This window comes from Orycteropus afer, unplaced genomic scaffold (assembly GCF_000298275.1).
Source record: "Orycteropus afer afer isolate SDZICR_OR568_19922 unplaced genomic scaffold, OryAfe1.0 scaffold00154, whole genome shotgun sequence".
NCBI classification, from domain to species: domain Eukaryota; kingdom Metazoa; phylum Chordata; class Mammalia; order Tubulidentata; family Orycteropodidae; genus Orycteropus; species Orycteropus afer.
This window is the reverse complement of record NW_006921741.1, coordinates 2,929,921-2,953,580: the sequence shown is the minus strand read 5'-3', so window position 1 is coordinate 2,953,580 and position 23,660 is coordinate 2,929,921. Positions and strand designations below refer to the sequence as shown.

General features: G+C 37.4%; 1 protein-coding gene across 1 annotated transcript in view; it reads left to right on the top strand.

Moving 5' to 3' along the window:
• Window positions 1-23,660, top strand: part of DLG2 (discs large MAGUK scaffold protein 2) — a 1,122,948-nt gene that overhangs the window by 233,055 nt on the left and 866,233 nt on the right. The window contains exon 4 of the mRNA XM_042781713.1: window positions 19,420-19,544. Within this exon, the coding sequence (XP_042637647.1) occupies window positions 19,420-19,544 (125 nt within the window). The remainder of the gene's footprint in view (window positions 1-19,419; window positions 19,545-23,660) is intronic.

Here is a 23,660-nt window from a genome sequence, read left to right as displayed (position 1 = left end):
CTCAGAAACCCAAGGAAGGGTCGCTGTGAGTTGGGTCCGACTCCACAGCACATAACAGCAACAACAACAGTCAGTTATTACTCTACCCAACTTCAAATGACTGAGATTCTCCAACCTCATTCTTGAGCCTGTTTCTCATTCTACACTCTTTCCCTGGATGACCTCATAACTTCTGATGACTTTAAACCTATCTATGAGCAATTCAGGAGCTCTGGTGGTGCTGTGGTTAGAGCATTGGCCTGAAAAACAAAGGTTGGTGGCTTGAACCCATCAGCTACTCCATGGGAGAAAGATGAGTGAGTTGGCTTCTGTAAAGATTTATAGAAACCCTATGGGGCAGCTCTGTTCTTTCCTATAAAGCCCTATGACTCAGAATTGACTCAGTCACAGTGGGTTTGGTTTTGGTTATATGGAATCTATTTGCAAATATGTATATCTAGACTTGACATCATCTCTGTGCATCAGACCTGTATACCTAGAGAACTACTCAACCTTTTGACAAGGATGATTTACAAGAACCCAATTCCACATGTCAAAAATTATTCTCATAATCTGATCCTCTAAATTTGCCTTTCTCAGAATACTCTATCTCAGTGCATGGACCATCACTTATAAATATAAGTCAGAGACCTAACAATTGGAGTATCTTTTTCTTTAATTGCCATGCCCAAACAGTGCTCTAGTCCTGTCTATTTTTACCTTCTCAGATCGCTCTAGTCCATACACTTCCCTGCATCTCCATTTGTACCAATCTTGTTTTAGTATAGTAGCCTTCCCTCTTATCAAGTATCAATGTTGCTATCCTTCTTATTTCCTCATCAGTGATTCCTCCATGTTGTAGTTAGAGTTACTGTAATCTCTAGAATTATCACCCTTTCTATGTTCAAGTTTCCAAACCAAATCACACCCACTGCTGTTGAGTCACCTCTGACTCATAGTGACTCTAAAGGACAGATTAGAACTGCTCCATGGTGTTTCCAGGAATGTAACCTTTTTGTAAATAGACTACTATATCTTTTTCCCATGGAGCAGCTAGTGGGTTCAAACTGCCAACCTTTTTGTTGGTAACCAAGTGCTTTAATGACTGAACCACCAGTGCTCCATATTTCAGTTTACTTGTCTGTAAAATGAGAATAAAAATAGTCCCTACCTCAAATAGTAAATAAAAGAATCGAGATAGTACATGCAAAATAGTTAGAACATTGCCTAGCATTCAATAAAGCTATTTAGGAAGTTGTCAATCTCATTAATATCATCATCCTTATGAACAACTTCTTCCATGATTTATTACAATCTTTTGATTTACAGTTCAAAATTCTTAACATGGCCTATAATGCCTGGCATAATCTGGTTCCTGCTTACTTCTCCAGTTTTATCTAGCACCAGACTATACATCACTCACTGTTCTCAAGACATTCTGCTATTTTTTAATTCCTCCATCATGCTATATTTCCTCCTGCCTCAAAAACGTCACATACATTGTTCCTTCTGTTCAAACTGCTTTCCCGTCCCCACTCTAACTAACCATTCTTGCTCATCCTGTAAAGGTCAGATAAATATGATTTCCTCAAAGACTTCCTTGACTACTCAGATTAGAGCAAGTCTTCTTGCTATATTTTTCCATATACCTTATGTTCTTTTGTAGATGTAGAGCCATCATCATTAAGTAATTCACCATATAACTGGCTATCTAATGTCTGCCCCTGATTCCCTGACTAAAAACTAAGCTCCATGAGTATAGGAAGTGGCTGTATTTTGTTTTTCATTCTATTCCCAGAATTTAGCACAATGTATTGTACATGGGTAGATAGATATGCAGTAAAAAATAATCTTTTTGTTTTCACATAAGCCTTGAATGTTTCCTGAGATTTATTTAACAACAACATTTAAACTTTATGCAGATATTGAGAACAGGATTTAATTTAAATGTTTTCTAAATGGTTACTGTTGATATATACCAAAAACAAACCAAACTCACTGCCGTATAGTCGGTCCTGACTCATATATAGGAAACCTTTTTAAAATGGGCTCTAGGGGGCATAGTGCCTGAGGCATTTGACTGCTAAACAGAAGGTTGGTGGTTCAAACCCACCAGCTGCTCCGCAAAAGGAAGATGGGGCAGTCTACTTCCATAAAGATTAGCATCTCAGAAACCCAGTGGGGGTTGCTATCAGTCAGCATCAACTTGATGGCAGTGAGTTTGGTTTTTAGTTTTTTGGTTTTGGGATTTTCTAAGTAGCCAGTTTACTCAGCTTGGATGTTGGTTCTATTATTATTTTTTTTAATCCAATTACTCTTTTTTCCAAATTCACAGATATATTATCTGAAAATTATACTGTTTTCCCAGTTATAATTATCTCTCTCTCACTCTCTCTCTCTCTCTTTTTTTTAGTCTCATTGCATTTGATAGAACATTTAGAACAATGATAAGTAATAGTGATTGTGTTGTCTGTCTCCAGATCCCATTACCTACCAGGGTACGGGGATGAGAATTCTACTCACTGGTACCAACCACTCCTGGGTGTCATATCAAATTTATCTTGATCAAGTCACACACATGAGACACTTACACACTGTTGGCAATAATGAAAGTCATTTTAATATTCACAGACAACAGAGAGTATACAACAGGAGAACTTTCACCCCAGGTGGTCATCACTGACTCAAAAGCTGTCTGGGAGGGATGGACAATTTCCACAGTGTGCCTTCTCTCTTTGCACTATGGATGAGGGATCATGAGGATCTTGTCCCATCTGTCATATTCCAGGGATTATATATTTCACTGCACAGAGTACACTGCAAATTTTCTTGCCTGATTACCTGAAGAGGCGGGTAATCAGACATGGGCCTGAAAATTGTATCTCTTTACTTCTGTTGCTTATTTAGACAAATGATTGGGCTTCAGAGGAGCCCAAAGATGCTAGCAGAGGGGAAGGACCAGGTAGTAATTATAGCCATTTGGGCCATCTCTCGGTGATGATGGCATGGTATTTTGGGTTCGTTTTAGGCTGAGAAAAGTAATATTTACATTGTTTCTGAAACATGTTTTTGCTGCTGTTGTTTGTTTTTGCTTGTGGATTTAGTTAGGAATGGCTGCTGAATTTTACCAAAGACCTCTATATAATCTTCCAAGATAGCTGTATAGTTGATGTGATGAAATATATTAATATTGACCTAATTTATATTCTTGGTAAATTCTATGTGGTTATGGTGCAATTATTCTTTTGGAATGCTGATCCTCAACAATATATGTGTGTATATATATTCCTAAAAGCTTAATGGAAATTGATATGTTACCAGAGAAAGTATCCCACAACCATTTCAAACATCAATTTCCGTTGGTTTTGCCTCCAGTTTTGCCAACTCATTGTCATCACACTGGTTATCTTAGTCTGACCAGGACCTCTGACTGGCAGCTATGTAAGTATTTGACTAATAAAAAGTGAAAACAAATTATTTCTCAATAAATATGATTTCCTAGAAAAGAAAAAAGTTGGCACTACTTACCATTTGTAGGCACAGTCAGGTTAGTTTGTTTAGCAGATATAATCTTTCAAAATAGGGCCTCCCTGAGAGACCAACTTACCAAAGAAGTCCTTGGTCATAAAAGTCTGGAGACCCCTGCAAAGATATTGCTTGTAGCTGCTACTGGCAACCACAGGGTGAAACACGGTAGAAGATGGAAAGTAAATGTTTCTTTAATTAATATTTGTTAAGCAAGTATCATAGGCAGAAAACATTGGTGCACAGTACGTATTCAGAATTGAGTAAAACTTAGTTCCCATCCTACTTCAAAGACATATGAGGTAAACACATTCAACAAATAATTTCTTCTTTCAAGTAGTAATCTGTGTGATATAAATATGAGAATGAGGTCTGTAGAAACACAGTGGAGGGGATCTTACAAGCTGAGAGTTAAGGGGCATCTCCTTAGAGGTATCACATTTGATGGCTTTTTCTTGCTTGCTCTTTTCCAGAGTTTAATAATAATAAGTTATTTCTACCTGTTTATTTATTAGAGGGCACAGCTGTCACATTTTAGGTTACCTTCCTAGGCCATTCTTGAACAATGTAGGGTTAAACCTATGACACAGGGACTTTAATATCTATGGGAGTGGTCAGTACAACTTGGAGATTTGTGTTTGAACCATTGCTATTTGAATATGTTTTGTGACCCCAACAATACTGTCTATCACTGAGGTTCATGATGAAATAACCTCTACTAAGTCTTCTTGGTTCTTTTTGGAAAGGGAGAGTTCTTTTGAATGATAAGTTGTTGATTTCAATATTGTAAAATAGCTCTAAAACAGAATTTGTTTCTTTATTCATGAATCACAAACAATGCTGGCAGCTTCTTTTTGCTTTTTAGTAAGTAGAATAAATCTTCAAAGCTATGCTGCAAAACTCTTTTATACAAGCAGTCCCTAGGTTATGATCAACATCTATTCCTAACTAATCTTACGCTTTTAAGTGGAATTTGTAGGAGGGTCAAAACAGGTGCATATGGTTCTCATTTAGCCTTATTTTAGTGAAAGAAAAGGCTCAAAGCTTTTTCAGTGGGTTAAAAGCTGCACATGCAGCAAGTGAAGGTGATTGTGATGAAGAATTTGTTGTGAGTTGGGGTTGATTCAATCATTTCAAGTGAGGGAGAATTTACATAACATTAATGGGCAAGTAGGAGTTGGCCATATCTTGGATGTTCAGGACCACCTGTATAGTAATTAGAATGCATACTTTAACTTTAGAAAATAATTTCCTATCTTCAGAAAAAATCTTCTATCTGATGATATGGTAAGTAAATCTAATCATTGCGGGCACACTGAAGTAGCCAAGAAAGAAATGTTGTGGTTTTTAGGTGCCATCGAGTCACTTCAGACTCATAATGACCCTATGTACACACAACCAAACAGTGTCTGGTACTGCATCATCCTCGCAATCTTTGCTAAGCTTGAGCCCATTGTTATAGCCACAGTGTGAATCCATCTCATTGACTGTCATCCCTTTGTTTGCTGACCTTGGGTTTTACCAAGCATGATTTTCCTCTCTAGGGACTGGTCCCTTCTGACAACATGACTAAAGTAGGTGAGACGAACTCTGGCCATTCTCACTTCCAAGAAGCATTCCAGCTGCACTTCTTTGTTCATTCTTATGGCAGTCCCTGATATATTCAGTATTCTTCACCAACATCACAATTCAAATGTACCAATTCTTCAGTCTTCCTTATTCACTGTCCAGCTTTCATTTGCATATGAGGTGATTGCAAATACCATGGCTTGGATGAGACATACCTTTGTCTTCAATGTAACATCTTTGCTTTTTAACACTTTGAAGAGGCCTTTTGCAGCTGATTTACCCAGTGCAATATGATGTCTGATTTCTTGACTGCTGCTTCTGTGGATCCAAGTAAAATTAAATCCCTGACAACCTCAATCTTTTCTCCATTTATTGCAATGTTGCTTATTGGTCCAGTTGTGAGGATTTTTGTTTTTGTTATGTTGAGATATAATGCATACTGCAGGCTGTAGTCTTTGGTCTTCAATAAGTGTTTTAAGTCTTCTTCACTTTCAGCAAGTGAAATTGTGTCATTTGCATGTTACAAGTTGTTGATGAGTCTTCCTCCAATCCTGATGCTGTGTTTTTCTTCTTTATATAGTCCAGTTTCTTGGATCATTTGCTCAGTATACAGATTGAGTAGGTAGGTGAACAGGTACAATGCTGATGCACCTTTCCTGATTTTAAATGACGCAGCATCCCCTTGTTCTGTTTGACTCCCCTTTGTTCTATGTGCATATTCCTAATGAGCACAATGAAATGTTCTGGAATTCTTCTTCACAATGTTATCCATAATTGATTATGATCCACACAGTCAAAGTCCTTTGCATAGTCAACAAAACAGAGGTAAACATCTTTCTTGTATTCTTTGCTTTCATCCAAGATCCTTCTGACATCAGCAGTGATATCCCTTGTTCCATGTCCTCTTCTGAATCCAGCTTGAATTTCTGTCAGTTCCCTCAGTACCCTGCTGTAACTGTTTTTAAAATTTCATCAGATTTTGCTTGTGTGTGATATTCATGGTGGTTTTCAATAATTTCCACATTCTGTTGAATCACCTTTCTTTGGAATGGGCACAAATATGGATCTCTTCCAGTCCGTAGGCCAGCTAGATGTCTCCCAAATTTCTTGGCATAAATGAGTGAGTGCTTCCATATATCCATTTGTTGAAACACCTCAGTGGGTATTCTCTTAATTCCTGGAGCCTTGTTTTTCACCAGTGCCTTCAGTGCAGCTTGAACTTCTTCCTTCAGTACCATTGGTTCTCAATCATGTGCTACCTCCTGAAATAGTTGAACATCATCCACCAAATAGTTTTGGTACAATGACTCTGCATATTCTTTCCATATATATATTTTTTTATATACTAAGATATATGAAAGATAAACCAGGGTGTTTAACAAAAAAAAAAAAGTCTCTCTCTTTGTTAGCTTGGTTGCCTTTTGGGCCTCTATTTCAGGTGAGAGAGGTATTTTAGAGAATGATGAAATAATATATTTTAGAGTCCTGACTTGTTCTGAATCTGCTTTGTGCATGAGGTGAAGAAAAGACATAGACCCTTTCTTGTTAACCAAGGAAGTTTTGTGGATGATAAGAATTTACTGCCATAATCTTGAGCACATTCCTAAACATCTCTAAGTCTCTCATGGGGAATAAAAACAAGGTTTTACAATTTACAAATATTATACAGATTGCCAAATAAGCCTGTGACATTATGCACATTTGAGAATTACTTATTTTTTTAAGACATAAAAAGGATTATCCATGTCACCCAAAGATTGAGCAATCCTTGCCTTTGTGTTTAAATGAATTAAAGTTGAAAGCTGCCCAGCCACTCAAAACCAGGTCCAGCCAAGTTGACACACAATCTTAACTACCACAAGGGGCTAGACAAAAGTATCTCCATTTACTTATGTCTCTGGTGGCATAATGCCTAAGGGATTTGACTGCTAACAAGATGGCTGGCAGTTCAAACCCACCAGCTACTTACTCCTTGGAGGAAAGATAGGGTGATCTACTTCTGTAGTGATACCCGCCTTGGAAACCCAAGGAGGGGTACTATAAGTCAAATTGACTTAACGGCAGTGAGTTTAGTTTAGATTTTTTAGATCGTCTGCAAAGATATATACTACAAAGCGGGAGGTGAAACTCAATATTGTATATATATTAGCTACCATACAATGTGTACCCACTGTTGTAGTTATCAGTATATTCACTCTGATTCACTTATTGACTCTAATTATCTGTTGAGTGCCTACTGTGTGCCAAGAAACCAGGCATACAAACAAGGCAAGAAAACAAAAATCTTTCAAGGAAGGTATTATTAACCTCATTTTATAGAAGAAGAAGAAATGAGACTCAGAGAGGTTTAGGAACATGCCCAAGATTATGGCAGTAAATTCTTATCATCCACAAAATTTCTTTGGTTAACAAGAAAGGGGCTATGTGTTTTCTTCACCTCGTGCACACAGCATATCACCCATTGCCAGACACAGAGTATCTGCTCAATAAATATTTGTTAAATGAATTAATGAATGAATGAGTGATTGAATTAATAAGTGGGTAGAGAAGAAAAAAGACAAGACACAAGATACTAGAGAAATGTTGATGAGTTGGAATTAATTGTTTTTATGTGCATGACCACCAGCACAACACACATAGTTTCCAAACGTGAGAGTGTAATAATTTGGAAGAATAGGCACTGCATGCTAATGTAAGTTTATATACTATGCTTTTAAACACAGTTCAAAAATATTACAATGGCACCTGCAGAGCATGTCTATCTTAGCTTCCTTCTTCTGCCTTTAGTTCTATTTTGATGACTGGTCTAAATAGAAATTTGCTGGTGGGGGCAAATGGCTGAGCTGATAAAAGCCACTAGGTCAGGATTCTTTGATTATTTTTTAATGAAGGAAATATGTATTATCTTTGTAGCACAAGTGTAGTAAGGCTTGGTGACTATCAATCAGCAGCCTTCTTCACTTTTGTTACAGACATGTGAATATGAGTGTGTTTAGACCACCACTTAAAATATCTGCTCCCCCTCCTTTTCTTTGATGAAAAGATACATGGGCAAACCTTTCTCAGAGTCATTATGAGAAACTACTTTAAGTTAATGGTGGTTAAATTACTATTTGAATGTCTCCAGTCATATTACTCAAATAAATTTCACTCTTTTATTTCTTCCTTAGGGAGTGGGAAAAATAGAAGTTTTCTTAAATGAGTGCCATCCGGGTTGCATTTGGATATACTCAGGTTACCCATTCACAAGCTATGTACAGATGTATATAAATCTTTTAACATAGCAAAAGCCTGGGCAGTGGACAAGGTTTTACAATTTACACATATGATACAGATTGTCAAATAAACCTGTGACACTATGCACATTTGAGAATTACTTATTTTTTTAAGATGTAAAAAAATTATCCATGTCACCCAAAGACTGAGCAATCCTTGCCTTTTCTTTAAATGAATTAAAGTTGAAAGGAGCTCAGACATCAAGTCAATTCTCTTCCTATCAAGTCAATTCTCTTCCTAGTCCTTTCCTTCCAGCCCCGCAAAAATAAGCTAGCAGAATGTATGCTGCCTATATCCTTCTGACAAAAGGAAACAAATGTTCTAGTACAAAGTCAATAGAAGACATTTGACACCAGATGATTATTTTTTTCCCTTCATTACTCTGGGATTTGTCAATTACCACATCCATACTTTTCATGAAATGATTCCTTAAGTTCTCAGAAGACCTTTGTTAATAGGTGACCTAATAACAAGGTTTTTTTTAAGCAAAATATAGAAATATTCATATACTATTGAATGAGCATCTGTTCAAGAAACATAAGGCTGAGATATTTGCTCTGTGTCTTTAAGCTTGATATATATGCTTCTTTGAACTATGTAAAAAATTAGATAAAAGGATGTACGATAAATAAATATATTTTTTCTGTTGTGTAATATAACTTTAATTTCCTAGTTTAATCCTAGGTGTAACTATTAACCAACTACAATCCTGATTTATGGCTTAAATTCAGTATTTTTAAATGAATAAATGATTAAATAACTAGAAGAGTGAATGAATGTCCTAGCTGGCCATTAAGAATCTCTTCTTTATCCTGGTGTTGTCCTGGATTTAGAGAATGGGAACTCTCCAGGCCTGCTGTGAGAGGTGGTTTTGGCTCATGTGGCTCATATTTCATGTGTGTGAGGAACTCACTGGTGCCCCTTAGTGGAAGGCTTCTCAGATATCTAAAGTGGCATATCATGGGTTATGCCTAAATATGTATTCATGAGCTTGTACTTCGTTATGTTGTGTGTGTGTGTGTATTCATGTGTATATGAATTTGGTTGGAGCAGCCTAAAATTGTGTACATGGTCTTAGCTGTCTCTGCTTTGTCACTGTTGTTAAAATCCTTTGGCCTTATCTGGGATAGGAAAGCAATATCCTCAGGCAAACACACTGCCTATTGAACATTAAGTGTCATGAAATGTCAGTATTTGGGTAATAGTTTTGTCTCTAAAATGCTGTGCTGTGCTTTGCTACCAGAGATTTGTGCCATGACCTCTGAAGAAGCTGCTGTTTTCAACTGAGGTTTATTTTATTTTTTTCTGAAGTTGTCACTTTTACCATCTGGTAAATGTATCTTCTGAGAAAAGAAGAGCTACATGCACAAAAACTTTCAAGGAAACATTACTGCATAATTTGCTTGAGGACAAAGCCAATACTCTGGAAGCTATTCTATCATCTATTGTGATGTGGCAGATATCAGAGGACTTTATAAACATGTTGTGTTCTTCAAGTGTATTCACAAAGGACTGGAAGTGGCAGAATGTGCCACATCATATTTATGTCTCAATGAGAGTCATTAACCTGCCTAAAGTACAATGATAGGCCAACATTTTTTGTCAGCTCTACTTACCCTTGCATTTCTGTATTTGAAACATACTTTAGAGAATCAAAGAAGTGATTGTTGCCTGAATCATAAAATTTATTTCCACTGCAAAAGAGAAGAAAGTAAATAACCCCATCTCCCTTCTTCTGCTACTGAAATATTAAGAACCAAAGTGACTTTTTTTGCATGCAGTTAAATACCTTCTAAAAGAAATACATACCTCTCTGCTGTGCTCTGATTCAGTTTATTTACTTTACCTTCACATGTAATAATATTCTAAAGTTGATGCTGAGTATTAAATGTTTTATATTTTGTTATTAAATCCTTAGTCAAATTTAAGCTCAGAGAAAAGATTTAGGCAGAACTTCACTATAGTAAATGAGAGAAAACTCTAAGAGGGATATGAAGTAGATTGCAAGCCTCATTTTCTTTTAAAACCTTATAGGATTCTGCCTGTGATTAAGGAGTTGGGGAAACCTTGGGGGTGAATTATTTTGCCTTGTGTACCAGTTGATACAGCAGGAGACAGAACACATTTATTCTTCTTCTAAAGGTGAAGTGCTTATTCTGTTGCAACTGGATAAAAGCAAGAATAAGTAGAAAGAATCAGGTATTTAAATAGGATACTAAAAGGAGTAACTAAGATAAAGCCTATTAAGTGCTTAGCATAGTAATGATTAATAAAAATAAAATGTTCATTTATTCTACCAATACTTATTGTATGCTCCTAAGTGCCAGCCATGGTTAGAGGGTAGCATAGTGCCTAAGGCACTGGACTGCTAACCAGAGGGCTAGCGGTTCAAACCTACCAGCAACTGCTGGGAAGGAAGATGAGGCAATCTATTTCCATAGTGATACTGCCTCGGAAACCCAAGGAGGGGTCACTGTGAGTCGGGTCTGACTCATCGGCACATAACAACAACAACATGAGTAAAATGAATACAGTTTCTTCCTTACAAACTTCATTTTTTTCTATCAGAATGTGATATATGTGTCAGTAAAAGTAAGTTCACTGTCCACTGGGAGTACAAAAGGCTATTTAAACCCAACTGAAGAGTCACATTAAGCTTTCCAGAGATGATGGTTGAGTTGACTTTAGGTAGATGAGGGGGAAAAGCATGGAAATGGAATGAATGTGTTCTGGAAACTGTAAGAGTAGGAAGGAGGAAGGGAGGGAAATGGGATGAAGAAGAAAATAAGGGCAGATCACAAGGAGATTTTGTGGGGTCAGCAAATGATTTTGCACATTATCTGAAAACTAAGATCTGTTGTATTCACCACTTTCTAAGTCAGGGACACAAAAGAAAACTTAAACATCATGTCTTGGGTTCTCAAGGTTTTTACACCTAAGAGTGATAAATGATAAAAATAAGGTATTAAGAGTAAGAATAATGAAAGAAGGCTGGCCAATAAGAGACACTATTTGATTAAGTAACTGCTCAATTGTGTGATACAGACTTTCACTCAGTCATGGACATCACCTCCAGATCCTTCTCAGCTTAGTAACCCAGGAAGTTTTCAAAGGAGCTCTGTAAGTGTAGTGCCTAAGGCACGTGACTGCTAACCAGGAGGCTGGCGGTTCAAACCCACCAGCCACTCCTCAGAAGGAAGGTTGTACAATCTGCTTCCATAGTGATGCTGCCTCGGAAACCCAAGGAGTGGTCTCTATGAGTTGGATCCGACTCAATGGCACATAACAACAACAACAACAATTGGAGTTAGCACAAGACTTGAAAACTATTTGCTACTCTGGTAGCCTAGTGTCTAAGGCACTTGACTACTAACCAGAAAGCTAGTGGTTCAAACCCACCAGCCGTTCTTCAGATGGAAGATGGGGCAATCTACTTCCGTAGTGATACTGCCTCAGAAACTCAAGGTGGGGTCACTATGAGTCAGGTCTGACCCAACGGGATATAACAACAACAACACACTGTAAAAAATAAGGTAGATGTAATCTATCATCTGGAGTCTTCCACTGTAATCCATTTTAAATTCATTCAGTCATTCATTCATCTATGCTTAACTATTTTTTGAGCACCTGTAATATGAAGGAAACTTTGGGGATGACAGTGATGAACCTAAGAATCTTACCCTCATGTTCTTAAAGATTAGGCTATGAAATAAACAAGTACACATATACTACCACAGACACAGAGCAGGAAATAGAATGTATCTAAGGAAAGGTCTAACCACAGGCTTTGGGAGGGACAAATTACTTTCAGTTATTAAGAATTGGGGTAGTGTAAGATCACTTAAGACTTCCCAGAGCAAGAGATGTTCAATGGCAGCCCTGGCCAGGCATAATTTCAATATATGGAGAAGGAGAGTATGAGAGTAAAATTGTAGAGGCCTATCAGGCCTGATACATAAAATTCAAAATGAGAGGTTTGATTGGAGTGCCCTTAGGTAAAAGACATCTGTGAGAAATGAGGCTTGAAAAGCAAGGTGGCACTTGACCACAGAGCTGTAAATATTTATGCCTAATAAATTTAGACTTTATTCACTTGGAAGTAGGGAGCCAATGAAGGCTTCTTTTCTCCCTCTTGAATTCGTTTGGCACTTAACATATCCTGATGATAACATTCATCTTGTTTCTATATGTCCAGCTTTCCCACAAGATGGTAAGTTCTGTGATGTCAAGGATTTAAGTGTCACTTGTCATGTACATAGCAAGTGTTCAGAGTAGTGGAGGAAGTAAATAATGTTGTGGATTACCTTTTTATGTACTGAACAATATTGGGTGTTTTTACACAGGAAAATGTCATTTTTTACAATATCTAACAATTACTACTTTGAACTGAGGAAAGTAAGATGCAGAGTATTAGCTAGTCCTTTGGGCTGCTAAAGAACTAGCCCAGAGAAGTAGCCTACTTAATAAGTAAAATCAAGAATCAAACCCAGGACTGTTGACTCCAAAACAGGTACTAATATACACTTTACTGTAGTTTCTCTTTGATTCATTCATTCATTCAGTGCATATTTCTTGAATGTTTATTATGTACCTGGTGATGTTCTGGAACTGAGAATACAGTATAGTGTTGAACAGAAAGATGGCCCGTGTTCTAGAGCTGATACTCTAGTGAAATGATCAGACAATAAGTAAGCAAGTAAATTAAGTTCAGATGGCAATGAGATAGAGGATGATTTAGGGTGGTAGTATAGTGTATAGTTTATTGCTGGTCAGGACAGGCCCTTTTGAGGTGGTAACACTTGAGCTGAGATCTGAAGATTAAGAAGGAATTAGTCGTGTAAAAAGAATGGAGGTAGAAATAAAAGTAAACACAGAGTCCCCAAAACAGGAATGAACTTGAAGCTTTGTAGGATCATAAGTGGGGTATGATGGCTAGAGCCTAGTAAGGGAGAAGGAGAAGGATACAAGAGGAAGTCATAGAGGTTACAGGTGCTCATGCTTGAGTAATTTACTTAAGGTCACACCTATTTAAGCACATTTGCTATTATTAATTAGTAACTAATCCTTTTCTTGTTAAAAGTAATAGTCTTTTTACTATGAATATTTTGAATGAAAATCATCCTGTAAATATAACTTCCTGTACATTTCCCCCCCCTCACAATTAGATAATGAACATTTTTCATTGTCATTAAATATACTACAATTTCAATGGCTCCAAAATATTCCCCTATTCTGGTGTATGTAACACAGTATTTTAAATGTTTCTCTGTATTTTGGACTTTTGTTTCCAATTGTGTTTTTGTTGTTTTGTGCATTTGTTCATAAAAAAAATAATGCTGCAACAGAGACTTGAACACAAATCTTAGTATAAATCTCTATTTCTTTAGGATAAATTCATAGAAGTGAATTACTGGCTCAAACAATATTTTAAAGTGGGTACTTTAAATTCTAAAAAGTAAAGAAATGCTTCATCAATAGAACATTATATAAATGCATATTATGTCATTATTCATTTTCTTTTTAAAAAAAAAAAAACCCTAATTTGGGTATAATTTTCATTTAGAGAATAAACTTTGAATAAAAGTGGAGTTTTGTGTTGTATAGTACATGAAACAGGAAGTGCTATTTGGCTGGCACTGAGCTTATGGTCCTGGGAGAGTGTCACCAAATGTGGAGGATTAGAAAGCTGGGGGAAAGACTAGTCCATGCCAGCCGCGTTCATCGGTTGTGGAATCTGCCCAACTGCAAGAACACAGAAGCCCACCCAGAACTCTGGACAGGGGCTGCCCTTGCCAGCATGGCACCTCATAGTTTCCATTGACTAGGTCAAGGATTAACACTTGGTTAATTAGTCACAATTTTCAGGATTTGAGAGTGTCAGCCAAGGGTCTGCCTGTTCACATGGAGAAATTGTTGCTCAGAGGAGAAAGGAGCCGGGCTCTGCCCCTGCAGCTGGCAGGCTCTGAGATGATTGTCAGGGGACTGGAGTGATTCAGCCATGGAGAGCAGCAGGCAGCAATTTCACTGCTGCTTTTTATCTGTCCTCCTCTCCACTGAATGCTGCTGGCTGGTAGCAAAGGCCTGAAAGGGAAAGCTGGGAGAACAATAAGGGAATTAGGAAAGCACTTTAAATCATTTCCTTAGTTGAATTCAGATGAGCTCTTCTAAAGAACGGTAGTGACTAGGCCAGGCCCAGCTGACAGACCAATTTTAATTGAAGCATAAAAGTTTTTGGAAATCCTTGAGAGTGGAAGCATAGATCCAGTTACATTTAATTTCCATCTTGGATCCTATTTCAATTGTGAACTCCCTGACCCATTTACTCTTTTTCTCAGAGTGGGTCTCCGGGCAGGGAAGAGTATATTACAAAATGGTAGAACCACCATATTCCCCATATTAGAGTCAATTCTAGAAACAGTGGTTAAATATTGCTAGGTTGTCATCACAGTTGTTGCTTCAAATATGTATTGATTCACAGAATTTTAAACATAATTTAAAAATAAATTTTTATAATTTTAGAATAGTTTTTCTCTTCTGACAAGAACAGTTTTCCTACACAGCAATCCAGAGTCTTGGAAGAATCCTTTACAGTCATCTAATTTAATATCTCAGTGGATGCTTGTGTCTCTCATATCTAGTGATTAGCCAGAAGCTCCTTAAGTGAAGGGCTTTTTCTTTCTCCCAAAGCAGTCCATCCCCATCTTGTTGCCACACAGAACAAAATGGCTGCTGCTTCCACATGTCATTACTTAATACACTATGAACTTCTATCATGTCCTCTTTGGGTCTTCCTCTTTGAGCATTTGTTGTTGTTTGCTGTTATGTGCCGTCAAGTCGGACTCGACTCAAAGCGACTCCTCCTTGGGTTTCCAAAGCAGTATCACTACAGAAGTAGATTGCCCAATCTTCCTTCCGAGGAGTGGCTGATGGGTTTGAACCGCGAGCCTTCTGGTTAGCAGTCAAGTGCCTTAGGCACTACGCTACCAGAGCTTCCTTTAGAGCATAAACATTCTCAATAAGTTTGTTTGTCTGGTCATTCAGATCATCAGCTATCTATTGAACAGTACTATGTGCTGCAGAGAGCACCAAAGAAAAAAGATTAATATTTGTACAATACCTGCTTTTCAGAGCTTAGTTTGAAGGGAAGATAAATAGATAACTACAAAATAACATAGTAAGGAATGTTTCTGTGTAGTGTGTTACTCCAGTTGAGCTTGATATCCCCCATGCCCAGGTCCCAAGCCCACAGGGCCAGTAGTTCAACCCTCATGGAGGTTGGCTGTAGCTAAGAAGTTATCACAACTTTGCTGTTCTGTTTATATGAATATTCCTTTCTTTTTAAATGAACATTCTTACAGTACATAGAAATACATATGTAGAAATATTGTCTGCTAACCTTATATATGGTCATGGATATATTTCCTTTTGCCTAGACATACCTGATCATTCACCCTATCTACCTATGTATGTAATTATTCCTGGATGTAGTTATTCCCCATGATGAGAGTATAATCACCTCCATGGTGGAATCTGCTGTGAGCAGCTAAGTAGTTGCCTTTGAGGGTGGCCTGCTTCCAGTACATAATGAGAAGCTTTGAGGAAGGTCTCTAGCTTTTGGCATATCTGGAACTTGAATTAAGCCTTCATGTCAGTGGGCTGCCCTGTTTCCTGCCAATCTTGGAAGTGTTCCTGGACTTGAACCCATGGTCTCCCATGCTGCCTGTTTATCTTGGGATTGTCTCTTCTACTTGGTGACCTTGGGTTTGTCAGCCTCAGCATCCAGCAGCTGCATGAGTTATGAAAGGCCTCCAAATCCAGTGGGTGTGGAATAAAAGGCAAAGCTAAAGCCCCAGGTAGAGGGGCCTTCACCTAGACCATAGAGCTAGCACTCTAAATTAGGATTTCTATCCTACTAAACTGTAAGAGAATAAATTCCTGTTTGTTAAAGCCATTCACTTGTGTTGTGTGTGTTGTAGCAGCACTGGGAAACCAAGACAATACCTATCTTCCTATTCTTCCTTTCCAATACTTCTGCATCTTAGGAGGACTGTTAAAATACATGAATGCTGTCTCAGTGGCCACATACATAACAATACAAGTGAGGTTTTATAATGAAAATGTACTGACTACCAGGTATAAGACTCTCACTGCCTTTTCTGCTATGATTTGAGTTTTAAGGAAGAAATTGTCAGGTTTTAATAATCCATAAGCTTAAAGTCAGTCACATAGGAGATACTCAGCCCATACAAATATAGTCATCTGGTGTCAACAGGTACTTTTAAAACCAAGAATGACTTGACATACACTCTGCTTTCATCAACTCATAAGGTCAGGCTCATCTCATCCAATTCTCCATGTTTTCTTTGTCCTGGCTTTATTGTTCCTTGGACCTGCTATATTCTTTCTCACTTGAGAGATTTTATATATTTTCTTTCTTCTTTTTGGAAAATTCTGTCCTCCTCTTGGACTTCTACCCTGATTCCCTTTCAAGTAATCTATCTGCTATCCATCCTTCAAGAAAAGCCCCTATGTTGGATTCTTCTGTTAGCTGTCCCTTGTGTTAGGGGAAGAAAGACCCCACATTCAAACAGGTTCAGTAGAGACATTTTATTAAACCTTAGGACAATGACAAACCCATCATGCAGGATAAGGGAAACCTTCAGCATGTACACAGTACAGAAAGCTGAATTGAGCCTGCTTAGTCATGGCCCTAGGGCTATTTATGCCCTATTGAAAACAAAGGAAATCATGAGAAAATCATGAGTGGTGGCAGATCAATTCGTCATTGTCATAGGCGGGACTATAGAAGGGAAAAGATGTGTACATAATTGAAGAATGAAAGGGTTATTGAATTTGCTCTGAGGCTTGACCTTCTGGCTACATGGTAGTCCAGATATGACTTATGACTGTATGGCCCTTAGTTATAGCCACAAGACAGTTCTGCCTTTAAATTAGATTAAGGACCAAATGAAAAAACCAAACCCACTGTCATTGAATCAATTCTGACTCATAGCGACCCCCACTGGGTTTCCAAAGTGATAAATCTTTATGAAAGTAGATTGCCTCATCTTCCTCCTATTGAAGAGCTGGTGGGTTTGAACTGCTGACTTTTTGGTTAGCAGCCAAATGCCTTACCAATTATGCCCCCAGAGCACAATTTCCCTAGTTCCTTGTCTGAGCATAATCTACTTTCAACCACACTCTTCCTGAGGGTAAACTGCCCCACCCTAAGTTTGTCTCCAACTCATCTATGCATAGCCATGTTGTTGTTGTTATTGCCATCAAGTCGGACCCAACTCACAGAGACCCTTCCTTGGGTTTCCAAGACAGTGTCACTATGGAAGTAGATTGCCCCATCTTCCTTCGGAGGAGTGGCTGGTGGGTTTGAACTGCCAACCTTCTGGTTAGCAGTCAGGTGCCTTCGGCATTATGCTACCAGAGTTCCCAATGCATAGCCATATTGCTAGTTTAATGGTAAGAAGGAACTCTTCTGGCATTTGAATCTCAAAATGGAGTTAGGCCTTCCACTGTAGACTGAAGCCTTCCGCAACCCAAGTGTTTTAGAATTTAAGCTCTAATACATCCTTAATTCTGTACTTACCCCTCATAAACTGTAGCCCTGAGATTCAGTACAGTACCAGATACAGGATGTGTGTTCAATAACACTAAATAAATTGATGATTATGTGACTGCTAGAAAGTAAGGTCTCTGTACAAGGAACTTTGAAATTTTTCAAAGAACAAACAATTAGCAATGTCAGAAGCATAAGGACATGAGACTTTACATGGCTAAATTATTAATTTCAACCTTTCAGCATAAATGTACAGTTGTAAAAACAACCCTGTGGAATTTAGAGTTTTATTAATTCAGTCAATAAAAATTGCTAACAGTACCTTGACATTTGCAGTGGTGTAACTTGTCAGATTATAGCTGATCTTATCTTGACATTGAACTTTTCTGACTAATTGAGTTCTCTAATTAATTTTTCTAGATTAAACATTAAGTTATTAGTTCTCATCTCTTTTTCCTGAGCTTGCTCAGTGGTCACAAATCTACTAAGCTTTATTTGCTATAAGAATACATAGAGAAAGTAAATGCTCAATGACAAGAGAGTAGTTAAATGAAGGCATCTGACCTTGATGAAATTTACTTAGCCTTTTTAAAGCAATTATAAAGTCTATTTAGTTGTATGATAAGAGTTTAAAATATAATATGAATTGAAAAAAAATATCAAGATGTACTATGAGAACAACATAGTTATGGAGTTGGAGATTAAAAAGGAATGTGTAAACAAACACTTGGTTTTTTTAAGTGAGCTGTTTTTGTAAAATTTGGAAGGACTTTCAATTATACTTTGTGCACAAATTTTTGAAGGGTATATGTGCAGTGTATGTCAATTACTGCAATCTGCAGGAGAAGTATAAGAGTTTGATTAGAATATAAACTACTCAGATTTATATGTTGCAGCCATATAACACACCTGGTTTATAGCTATTGCAAATTAGAGTCTGTTAATTGTTAGAAAGTATCTCATAAGTGTTATGACTGTAGAAGAGGGCCCTACCTTTTGAAGTTAAAATTCATTATTACTTAGAAACACATTTATTTTAGGGGTGTGCAACATTAGAACAATACCAGAAATAATAAAATGAAAACACTTAACTTCTCTACTTTATCAAATCTAGTATGTGCAGATAACTTGTTTTCTTCTATTTCTTTTTCATATGAATGTCTTATTTTTATAATTTTCACTCTAGCCCTTTTTTCATTTTTCATATTACATAATTTGTAAGTCCCCCCATACGCATACTTTATAATAATCCCTTTAATTGCCATATAAAGGAAGCATTCTTTACAAACAATAATGTCAGTCCTCTTGAATTCTTACAATTCAAGTTGAATGTTCTTCATGACCTTGTCTTTATGATGATAGTGCACTTTATAGGTTTGCATACAAGACTGCTATCACCTGATTTCCATTTGAGTAGTAAGATGATAACACAGAGTGCCAGGGGAACTAGGTTTTAAGTGACAGCCACATCATTTAATGTCTATTTATTGTTTCCACAGGGGAATTCTGGTCTGGGATTCAGTATTGCTGGTGGGACAGATAATCCCCACATTGGAGATGACCCTGGCATATTTATTACGAAGATTATACCAGGTGGTGCTGCAGCAGAGGATGGCAGACTCAGGTAAAGAGCTGAGATGTTAAGATTATTTGGAAAGTAAATCTGCTGTATCAGTGAGACACATTTGCACGTGTGGAGAATAATAATTCCTCAAAAGTTCTGTATTTGAAAAGAGAATGCTGCCAAAGCAAACTTTCTGTAATGACTTTGCAGATCTCTTGTTACTTACTAAATTTCTACCAATATTTAAAATGTGCTTGTTGATGACTACCATGCTCAGCACAGGGCTGAGCGTGGTGAGGAACAGATGCAGTTATGACTTCTGTTTTCATGGAGCCTGCAGTCTAGTTAGAAAGAAGAATCTGAACTGAAGAGCAAATAGTATAATGAAAAAAAATAATACACTATAAATAGCTTAGCAAATGCTAAGATGCTGTATATGTTCATGGATTAAGTAACAATTTGTAAGGGCTGTCTATAGGAGTTTGGAGAAAGCTGTAAAAGTCTGAGAAACTACTTCATAGCAGATTCTGGCCTGGGATTTAAATGGTGGTAAAGATTTCATGAACCCTACAAATCTGAGCCAAGACATAGATGGAGAAAGAGGGAAAAGGGAAACCAGCTCCATCTGGAATGAGAATGCATGATGAAGTTATACAGGCAGAGCTGAGTCAGATAATATTCAATTATAGTTGTAGCTTCCTGACCCAGGGATCTTGTCTTAAAAAGCCTCATAATGATATGGGGAAATGAGATTCACCTACATGGGACAATTAGTAAATCACATAAAATTCTATCAGAGATAGAAACACTAGCTAAACAGCATCATATACTAAAAAAAAATTAGAGGGAATATTTTTCTGGGGAAGAACAGTATGCCCTATTATCGTTTTAGTACCACAACTAGATTGTAGATCCTCTCAGGCCAAGCAGTAACTTATATAGAAATGGCTCAATAAATTCTTGTGAATGAATGAATGAGTTTCTGAATGAATAAAATGGGCAAGAGGAACTAGGGAAAATTAAGAGCAGGAGAGGAAGGAGATAGCACAAAGTCTTGTACATAAATGACCTCAGCTTGCATAGAACAGCATTGAGGAATGTGATCTAAGTGTCAGAAATGTAAGCTGCATAACCATTCCTCAGTCTGTTTTTTCATTAACCATAAATTAGCTAGTTTACTGTTTCCTTACAAAACACCCAAGGATACTCACTCCCTACACAATTGTTCTGATGCAATGATTTCTTTTGACAGCTGCATGTTTGCAACTTGTGGAGGAAAATTACAATTTTTTTTCAGGTACATCATCTGCTCCTATCAACAAGAAAAGAAAGAAATGAGTGATGCTCCCACAGGAAACACATGCTTTTTAAGAATAGAATTTCCAAGCTAAACTGACTGACTAAATAATTCCTAAGGAAAGAAATATTCATACTGCAGTGAAAAAGAGACTACATAGCTTTTTCAGTCATAATGGAGATAATGTTTGCTAATATTGCACTCTTGATAAGCTCTTTTGTAAAAGCTTACTTATGGAGTTGTTAGGGGAAAATTCAGAAATTAATGGGACAATTGTGACCTATCTAGATGTAGGGAACCTCTACTCCCTAGCCAAATTCTAGCTTTATGCTTGAGGTAGAATTGACTTTATGTTAGGAGCTTATGCCACTCTAAGTAGCATCTCTTAGAGTGCCACCTTTCTTTGCCTGTAAGCATGAGTGGCAACCTCACGCTTGTGAAAGAAAAAGGAAGTTCTGCCACACTGGCAGCTTTATTCAATAATTGTAAAAAAAAAAAATAATCGTAACGATCAGTAATAATTATTTGTTGTTGTTGTTGTTGTTATGTGCCGTGGAATCAGACCTGACTCATAGTGACCCCTCCTTGGGTTTCCGAGGAGGTATCACTACGGAAGTAGATTGCCCAACCTTCCTTCCAAGGAAGGGCTGGTGGATTTGAACCGCCAGTCTTCTGGTTAGCAGTCAAGTGCCTTAGCCACTTCGCTACCAGAGCTGCTAATAATAATTATTTACTATCTATTATGTGTGAGCATTGTGCATAGATAGATAGAGATAATAGGTGTAGAATTAGATATACATAATCTTCTATATAGTCACCCCTCCATATCTGCAGGTTCCACCTCCGCAGATTCAATTTACTGTGGATAGAAAATATTCAAGGGGAAAAAAATCAATTAAGTGGTCAAAGCAATTTCTCAAAGGTTAAGAGGAAGCATAAAGTACTATTTACATAGCATTTTGAGTGGATTAAGTATTATAAGTAACCTAAAATGATTTAAAGCATATGTGAGGATTTGTGTGAATTATATGCAAATTCTAGGACATTTTATATAAGGGACTTAAGCATGGATTTTGATATCCCCTGTAGATACCAAGGGATGACTGTACTTACAACAGCCATAAGAAGTAGCTATTTTAATAATAATATGGCTCAGAAAATTAAGTCTGAAGGAGTTTAAGAAGATCACTCAGCTAACCTTGAACACATTAAAAAAAAAAAATCCTGAATGTCACTTGAGAACTCTAAACTCTCAATGGTAGAATCCCTTCTACATCTTCTGGTCTCAGCTAACATGTCCCAAAGGTAGAAATTTCTCAACATTGAGGAACATCTCTGACCTTTAAAATATTTGCTGTTTTTCTATTAAACCACGATTATCTTTAATCTGACTTCTACCTCTAGTCTTTGTTCTGGCTTCCTAGAACCAGGGCTATGGCCTTAGAATATGTATGTGAATATTGCCTCCAATGAATTACATGTAAAACCCTGCACAGTGGCCCTAACTGGAGAAAAACATAAACCTACTCCACAGTACACATTACACGTTACAATACTCAGAACACATTATAGCCAGTTGCCTGTGAAAGATAGTGATTGGGTCTCCACTTCATTTTGATAGATCTTTGCTAATACTGCTGAGATTGTTGCCCCTCTACTGCTTCTTGCTGTGCACTTGAGTGGCTGGAGACTTCTAAGAGTTGAAGAATGACAATTGATTAAAAAATTCTCTCTAGACCAAGACCTATGTTTTACAGACGAGGAAGCTAAGGCTCAGAAAAGTGACTTATCCTGAGGCATAAATCATTTGGAGCTCTACTTCAACTAGAATCCAAGTATCCTGATTAAATAAAACATTTCAAAGTAGTATTAAAGGCAGTAGCACCCAAGCTCTGAGCCCATATAAAAGTCTTTTCTCACTGAAGTTACTCTAACTGTAACACCTACCTGCACTGCTTATTTTGGAGTCAGTTAAAGAAGAGATTGGCATCAAATTGACAGTTTTAACTAAGACGGTGCAAGGGTCAGTCCATGAGCTGGGGAAGCTATTGATGATTTAGCTAGAAAACCAAATCCAGAGGAGGATTCTTGTGAGTTTACCAATGATCCAAATGAAAGTACAGTACCTTTTTGAAAACCTAAAGAAACAGCAAGAAGACTTCCATGAGTGCATTAATGCCAGCAAAGGCTAGCTTTAAATGCAGATTTGGTTTACATAACATGTGTAAAACTGGAGATAAAAGCAGGGCTGATACTAAAGCTCCTGAAAAATTCAGGGGTGAAGTGGACAAGATATCAGAAGATGAAGAGTATCTACCAGCGCAGATTTTCAACATGGATGAAGCAGGCTTGTTTTAGAAAAGGATGCCAGAAAGACCCTATGTAAAGAGGCAAAGTAGATGCCTGGTTTCACTTGAAATCAAGCTCCTGCTTGAAGGAAATGCTGCTGGATTTAAAATAAAACCTTTCCTTGTTTGCCGTTCTGAAAATCACCAAGCATTCAAAAACACTGACAAAAAATAAGCTGCTGTGTACTACAGGAGTAACTCTAAGTCCTGGATGATGATTGTGTCATTCAGACTATCTTTCAAATTGTTTTATCCCAGAAGTTTGTGTCTATTGCCTTACAGAGCATTCCTTTCAAGATTCTGCTGCTATGTAATAATGCCCCAGGACATCTTTCTGACATAGATGATCTAAATCAAGATGTGAAACTGGTGTATCTACTACTCGGTACTTGATCCAGCCTATGGATCAAGGTGCATTTGCCACCTTCAAGGCATACTACCTATGAACTATATTTTCTGAGGCAATAGCTGCAAGAGATGGAGGTTTGGTGATATTAGATGATTTTTGGTGTTGTTGTTGTTGTTGTTGTT